General features: G+C 48.7%; 1 protein-coding gene across 1 annotated transcript; it reads left to right on the plus strand.

Annotated features, from left to right (window-relative positions):
* The first annotated feature begins 1,088 nt into the window (after positions 1-1,088).
* Positions 1,089-5,765, plus strand: ACOT4 (acyl-CoA thioesterase 4). The gene is made up of 3 exons (XM_001091182.5): positions 1,089-1,849; positions 3,123-3,325; positions 5,052-5,765. Exons 1-3 carry the CDS (start codon positions 1,393-1,395, stop codon positions 5,655-5,657), a joined length of 1,266 nt encoding a protein of 421 aa, XP_001091182.1. The 5' UTR covers positions 1,089-1,392; the 3' UTR covers positions 5,658-5,765.
* Positions 5,766-7,670: the final 1,905 nt, after the last annotated feature.

Consider the following 7,670-nt stretch of genomic DNA (forward strand, 5'->3'; position numbering starts at 1 on the left):
TCTCTTTCCTTTTCTTTCTTTCTTTTTTTTTTTTTTTGAGACAGAGTTTCGCTCTGTCACCCAGGCTGGAGTGCAGTGGTGTGTGATCTCAGCTCACTGCAACCTCTGCCTGCCAGGTTCAAGCAATTCTCCTGCCTTAGCCTCCCCTGTAGCTGAGACCACAGGTGTGCACCATCACGCCCCGCTCATTTTTGTATTTTTAGTAGAGACAGGGTTTCACCATGTTGGCCAGGCTGGTCTTGATCTCCTGACCTCAAGTGATCTGCCCGCCTCAGCCTCCCAAACTGCTGGGATTACAGGCATGAGCCACTGTGCCCGGCCTATATTATATTTCATTAAAAAGCTTTTTAAATAAACTGACATGGAGGGCCAGGCACGGTAGGTAGCTCACACCTACAGTCCTAGCACTTTGAGATTACAGAGGCGGGAGGATAGATTGTGCTCAGGAGTTTGAGACCAGCCTGGGAATCATGGTGACACCTCCTCTCTAAAAATAAACATTTAAAAATTAGCGCCGCATTGGTGGCGCGCTGTCTGTAGTCACAGATACTCCAAAAGCTGAGACAGGAGGATCAGTTGAGCCTGGGAGGTCGAGGCTGCAGTGACCCGAGATCGAGCCACCGCTTTGCAGCCTGGATGACAGCGACCCTGTCTCAAATAAAAACAACAACAACAACAAAAAGCAGGCAGGGCGCAGCGGCTCACGCCTGTAATCCCTAGCACTTTGGGAGGCTGAGGCGGGAAGATCAGTTGAAGTCAGGAGTTCAAGACCAGCCTGGCCAACATGGTGTAACGCCGTCTCTGCCAAAAATACAAAAATAAGCCGGGCGTGGTGGCGCGTGCCTGTAATCCCAGCTACTCAGGAGGCTGAGGCAGGAAAATAGCCTGAACCCGGGAGGCAGAGGTTGCAGTGAGCCGAAGCGCCACTGCACTCCAGCCTGGGCGACAGAGTGAGACTCCCGTTTCAAAAAAAAAAAAAGTTAAAAACAAACAAAACCTTCCATGGAACCCATGAAAGGCTGGAATTTGGCTTGATCTCATTCGCCTCTGGTTTCACCACAAATCGATCAACCAACAACTTTCATTCCAACAACCGAGGGTGCTGTGAGGCAGAGAGGCTTTCTAAGGGGTGGGTTGGGCGCCACACCTTGCGCGCCCCGGGGCCCGAGGAGACGATCCTGGAGAAGAGCCTGGCTACTTTTGCCTCAGACGAGTCTGGAGCGCCGGGTTAACCGGTCTGAAGTCCCAAGCGCTTTCTGGGACTGCTCAGCCAGCCACCGGCAGGTCCCGGCACCAAGGGACGCCAGACGCCCTCTGGACATTCGGCGCGCTTGCCACGATCTTGGACAGGCCTCGGGCCTCGACCTTTGGATTCCCCGCTCCGGCTCCAAGATGTCAGCAACGCTGATCCTGGAGCCCCCGGGCCGCTGCTGCTGGAACGAGCCGGTGCGCATTGCAGTGCGCGGCCTGGCCCCGGAGCAGCGGGTCACGCTGCGCGCGTCCCTGCGCGACGAGAAGGGCGCGCTCTTCCGGGCCCACGCGCGCTACTGCGCCGACGCCCGCGGCGAACTGGACCTGGAGCACGCGCCCGCACTGGGCGGCAGCTTCGCGGGACTCGAGCCCATGGGGCTGCTCTGGGCCCTGGAACCCGAGAAGCCTTTTTGGCGCTTCCTGAAGCGGGACGTAGAGATTCCCTTTGTCGTGGAGTTGGAGGTACTGGACGGCCACGACCCCGAACCCGGACGGCTGCTGTGCCAGGCGCGGCACGAGCGCCTCTTCCTCCCGCCGGGGGTGCGGCGCGAGTCGGTGCGCGCGGGCCGGGTGCGCGCCACGCTCTTCCTGCCGCCAGGTGAGCTGGGATGCTGGCGGGAGATGTGAGCGTCGGTGGCCTGAGTCTCCGTTGCTTTCTTTCCAGGGCTGATTTAGCACTGATTTGGTTTCGGAGCAAGGTCAGAGAAGCTAGCATTGACTATGTCGGTGGCCACTCTACCAAAATAGAGGATTTGGTACTGGGCGTGGTGTCTCACGCCTGTAATCCCAGCACTTTGGAGGCCGAGATGGGCGGATCACTTGAGATCAGGAGTTCGAGACCAGCCTGGCCAACATGGTGAAACCCCGACTCTACTGAAAATACAAAAATTAGTACGGCATGGTGGCACACGCCTGTAGTCCCAGCCACTGGGGAGGCTGAGGCACGAGAATCACTTGAACCTGAGAGACAGAGGTTGCAGTGAGCCGAGATCGCACCACTGCACTCCAGCCTGGGTGACAGAGCCAGACTCTCACAAAAAAAAAGAAGAGAAAAAAGAAAAAAAAGAATTTTTTGTTAGGCTGGGTACTACGGCTTTTACTTGCATTATATTGGTCTCTATAATATTCCAATGAAGTTGGTATTGTTATTCTGCATTTGAAAAAGCGGTTCAGGTCGTCAGGTACATTATCCACTTTGCTATTAATCACTACCCTACAGATCTCTACAGGCATCAGCCTGACTTGTCTAAGGCAGAATGATGACAGTGAATGAGGCTATTACCAATGTCGCCTTCTTTAGTGTTCTAGGCACACTGAGTCTCTTCTCCACTTCTTCATGTCCTGCTTTATCACAGGTCATACTTCAGACTCCACTGCCTTTCTCACCTAAAACCATCTCTGGGTATTTCTTTTTCTTTCCTCCCTTTCTACATAGACATCTGAAATATCAGTACACTAAAAACCAGAGGGCTGATGCAACAGAACATAAAATTTCGTTTCAATTGTTTTCTTTTCTTTTCTTTCTTTTTTTTCCTGAGACAGTGTCTGTCTCTGTTGCCCAGGCTGGAGTGCAGTGGTGCGGTCATAGCTCACTGCAGCCTCGACCTCCAGGACTCAAGTGATCCTCCCTCCATTGCCTCCCAAGTAGGCAGGACTACAGGCATGCACCACCATACTCGACTAATTTTTTTTTTCTTAAAAAGGGTCTCACTACATTGTCCAGGCTGGTCTTGAAATCCTGGCCTCAAGCGATCCTCCTGCCTTGGCCTCCTAAAGTGCTGAGATTACAAGCATGAACCACTGTGTCCAGCCAGGAAAGCACATTTTGTAAATTGTATAATGGCTTACATCTATAATATTTTGTTCTCTAGGACCTGGACCCTTCCCAGGGATCATTGACATCTTTGGTATTGGAGGGGGCCTGTTGGAATATCGAGCCAGCCTCCTTGCTGGCCATGGCTTTGCTACGTTGGCTCTAGCTTATTATAACTTTGAAGATCTCCCCAAGAACATGGACAACATATCCCTGGAGTACTTCGAAGAAGCCCTGTGCTACATGCTTCAACATCCCCAGGTTCTCCTCATGTCATTTATTTAATCAGTCTTTCTAGAAATATCTCCATAGAGAGTATAACCTGTACCACGTGCAGAAATGCTGCTCTGTTCTCTTTCACAAAGATTTCTTCTGGAGACTTCCTTGGCTTAAGGTGCCTATTTCCACTTTTTCTGTCAGATGAATTTGTGGTATAGAATTAATTGTAAAATCCACATGAGATTTTATTTAGTAATATTAAATATTATCTGTATATTGCAAATTGAATTTCTAATCCATTGTCTTTGCATGCTTGTTTTTTTGTTTGTTTGTTTGTTTTTGAGATCGAGTCTCGCTCTGTCACCCAGACTGGAGTGCAGTAGCCGGATCTCAGCTCACTGCAAGCTCCACGTCCCAGGTTTACGCTATTCTCCTGCCTCAGCCTCCCGAGTAGCTGGGACTACAGGCGCCCGCCACCTCGCCCGGCTAGTTTTTTGTATTTTTTAGTAGAGACGGGGTTTCACCGTGTTAGCCAGGATGGTCTTGATCTCCTGACCTCATGATCGGCCCATCTCGGCCTCCCAAAGTGCTGGGATTACAGGCTTGAGCCACCGCACCTGGCCGCATGCTTGTTTTTTAATTTTAATTTCCTGATGTCAGAGTATGTTCTCAGATTTTGGTCAGAACTTGTCCACCCCTTTCAGAAGCCAAGAATGAACTTAATTACTTACTCTGAAGTCTGGCTTTGTAATCATTTGATAAATGACTCACATCTTGGAACAGAACTTGGTTCCACACTATTGGATGCATTGCCACATGAAGACTTCAGTCAGACCTACCTGAATGTGGTCCTGAACTTGATGGGCTCCGTGGCTCAGCATTCTCTAGCGGATAATTCTCTGAAATGTTTATAAATCAGTTTCCAAGGTTTTCAGTGATTTTAAGATTTGTTTACCATGTGTTCAGCCAGATAGTCTGCACATGAGAAGAAACTCACTTGTCAGCTGAGGTTGATTTTCTTGTGGATGATTCCCAGATTAAAGCTAGCAGCATCTCTGTTTGCATTTTAGGAAAATGTTTTTGAATTGGATAAGTTTTTTTTTTTTTTTTTTTTTTTTGAGACGGAGTCTCGCTCTGCCGCCCAGGCTGGAGTGCAGTGGCCGGATCTCAGCTCACTGCAAGCTCCACCTCCCGGGTTCCCGCCATTCTCCTGCCTCAGCCTCCCCAGTAGCTGGGACTACAGGCACCCGCCACCTCGCCCGGCTAGTTTTTTTTGTATTTTTTTAGTAGAGACGGGGTTTCACCATGTTAGCCAGGATGGTCTCGATCTCCCGACCTCGTGATCCGCCCGTCTCGGCCTCCCAAAGTGCTGGGATTACAGGCTTGAGCCACCGCGCCCGGCCTTTTTTTTTTTTTTTTTAAAAGACAGAGTCTCGCTCTGTCACCCGAGCTGGAGCGCACTGGCGCGATCTCAGCTCACTGCAACCTCTGCCTCTCAGGCTCAAGCAATTCTCCTGCCTCAGCCTCCTGGGTAACTGGGATTAGAGGTGTATGCCACCACACTCTGCTAATTTTTTTTTTTTTTTTTTTTTTTTTGTATTTTTAATAGAGACAGGGTTCTACCATGTTGGCCAGGCTGTTCTCAAACTCCTGACCTCAAGTGATCCGCCCACCTCCGCCTCCCAAGGTGTTGGGATTACAGGTGTGAGCCACCGCGCCCAGTCTGGATAAGTTATTGACTCGATTCTTCTCTCTTCTTTTCTTCCAGGTAAAAGGCCCAGGCATTGGGCTTTTGGGCATTTCTTTAGGAGCTGATATTTGTCTCTCAATGGCCTCATTCTTGAAGAATGTCTCAGCCACGGTTTCCATCAATGGATCTGGGATCAGTGGGAACAAAGCCATCAACTATAAGCTCAGTAGCATTCCACCATTGGGCTATGACCTGAGGAGAATCAAGGTAGCTTTCTCGGGCCTCATGGACATCGTGGATATAAGGAATGATCTCGTAGGAGGGTATGAGAACTCCAGCATGATTCCAGTAGAGAAGGCCCAGGGGCCCATCCTGCTCATCGTCGGTCAGGATGACCATAACTGGAGGAGTGAGTTGTATGCCCAAAAAGTCTCTGAACGGTTACAGGCCCATGGAAAGGAAAAACCCCAGATCATCTGTTACCCTGGGACTGGGCATTACATCGAGCCTCCTTACTTCCCCCTGTGCCCAGCTTCCCTTCACGAATTAGTAAACAAACATGTGATGTGGGGTGGGGAGCCCACGGCTCATTCTAAGGCCCAGGTAGATGCCTGGAAGCAGATTCTAGCCTTCTTCTGCAAACACCTGGGAGGTACCCAGAAAACAGCTTTCCCTAAATTGTAATGCATTTGTCTATTGTTGACATGAGAGATTCAAGATCAGGTTCTAGTGTTCAGTAACCCTATGTGAATCAGCTGTCTCCTGGATAACATTAAAGCCATGTCCTTGTCATTAGTGGTGTATTTTACGTAACTCTGTTGAATAAGCTTTGTCATTAGTTTTACTAATGTAACTTGCTTGTTGTAGAAGATTAAGAGGCATATGACACATATAAGTGAAAAGCATTCCCACCAGTTAACATTTGTGTTTCCTTCTAGATTTCTTTTAGTTAATGTTTTAAGTCATAGGTGAGCTTTAAAGCTGGTGACTTTTTCCATCACTGTGAAAGAATGGTCACCTAATGTTTGCTGTTCAACCTTCAGTAGCAGGGTAGAATTTTCTTTGGCCAGAAACATACAGAGGGGTGTTAATATGAGGAAAGGCAGCTGACCTTTTCATTATAAAGGTCGGAGAAGAATCCTTTGACAGGAGGAGATGAGACCTGTCTCTAGAATAGTTAAGTCTATACTCTCTTCCAAGGGTGAATGACTACGATCTATTTTCCCTCTCACTTCCTTTTTCTAAGAGCAGACCTTGGGGCAGAGTACAGTGGCTCACACCTATAATCCCAGTACTTTGGGAAGTCAAAGGGGGCAGATCGCTTGAGCTCAGGATTTCATGACCAGCCTAGGCAACATGGCAAAACCCAATCCCTACAAAAATTAGCCAAACATGGTGCACACCTGTAGTCCCAGCTACTCGAGAGACTGAGGTGGTAGGATTGCTTGAGCCCAGGAGGTCAAGTTTGGTGCAGTGAGCCGTGATTGCATCTCTGTACTCTAGCCTGGGCAACAGAGTGAGACCTTGTTTCAAAAAAATAGACCTTGGAAAATCATACTGCGGTAATCCTGGAGGAATCATTCCTTTCTCTCCTTGATATCAACACTACGTAGCATTTATTATTATTATTATTATTTTTTGAGACAAAATCACTCTGTTGCCCAGGCTGGAGTGCAGTGACACGATCTCAGCTCACTGCAACCTCTGCCTCCTGGGTTCAAGCAATTCTCCTGCCTCATCCTCCTGAGTAGCTGGGACTACAGGCATATGCCACCATGCCTGGCTAATTTTTGTATTTTTAGTAGAGATGGGGTTTCACTATGCTGGCCGGGCTGGTCTCTAACTCCTGACCTCAAGTGATCCACCTGCCTCAGTCTCCCAAATTACTGGGATTACAGGCATGAGCCACTCGCCCGGCTTACCTAGCATTTATTAATATAAGTGTATTTGAAAAGATAATGACTGAGAAATTTCCAAAACTGATATAAAAGACATTCAAGAAGAACTGTAAATGCCGGGCAGAATAAATACAAAGAAAAACCATGCTTATCACAGTAAAACTGTTTATGGTAATTTTATTATTTATTTATTTATTATTATTATTTTTTGAGACGGAGTCTCGCTCTGTCGCCCAGGCTGGAGTGCAGTGGCACAATCTCGGCTCACTGCAAGCTCCGCCTCCCGGGTTCATGCCATTCTCCTGCCTCTGCCTCCCGAGTAGCTGGTGGCACCCGCCACCACGCCCGGCTAATTTTTTGTATTTTTAGTAGAGACAGGGTTTTGCCATGTTAGCCAGGATGGTCTCGATCTCCTGACCTCGTGATCTGCCCGCCTGGGCATCCCAAAGTGCTGGGATTACAGGCGTGAGCCACCATGACCAGCCATTATATATTTATTTATTTGAGACAGAGTCCTGCTGTGTTGGCCAGGCTGGAGTGCAGTGGCACAATCTCAGCTCACTGCAACCTCTGTCTCCTGGGTTCAAGTGATCCTCCTGCCTCAGCCTCCCAAGTAGCTCAGACTATAGGCATGTGCCAGCACGCCCAGCTAATTTTTGTATTTCTTTTTCTTTCTTTCTTTCTTTCTTTTTTTTTTTTTTTTTTGGAGACGAAGTCTCACTCGGTAGCCCAGGCTGGAGTGCAATGGTGCGATCTCAGCTCACCACAACCTCCACCTCCTGGGTTCAAGCAATTCTCC

This window comes from Macaca mulatta, chromosome 7 (assembly GCF_049350105.2).
Source record: "Macaca mulatta isolate MMU2019108-1 chromosome 7, T2T-MMU8v2.0, whole genome shotgun sequence".
Classification (NCBI taxonomy): Eukaryota; Metazoa; Chordata; class Mammalia; order Primates; family Cercopithecidae; genus Macaca; species Macaca mulatta.

Coding starts and splice junctions, on each gene's coding strand:
- ACOT4 (XM_001091182.5), top strand. CDS start 1,393: ATGTCAGCAACGCTGATCCTGGAGCCCCCGGGCCGCTGCTGCTGGAAC. Junction 1,850..3,122: donor CACGCTCTTCCTGCCGCCAG/GTGAGCTGGGAT, acceptor TTTGTTCTCTAG/GACCTGGACCCTTCCCAGGG. Junction 3,326..5,051: donor ACATGCTTCAACATCCCCAG/GTTCTCCTCATG, acceptor CTTTTCTTCCAG/GTAAAAGGCCCAGGCATTGG.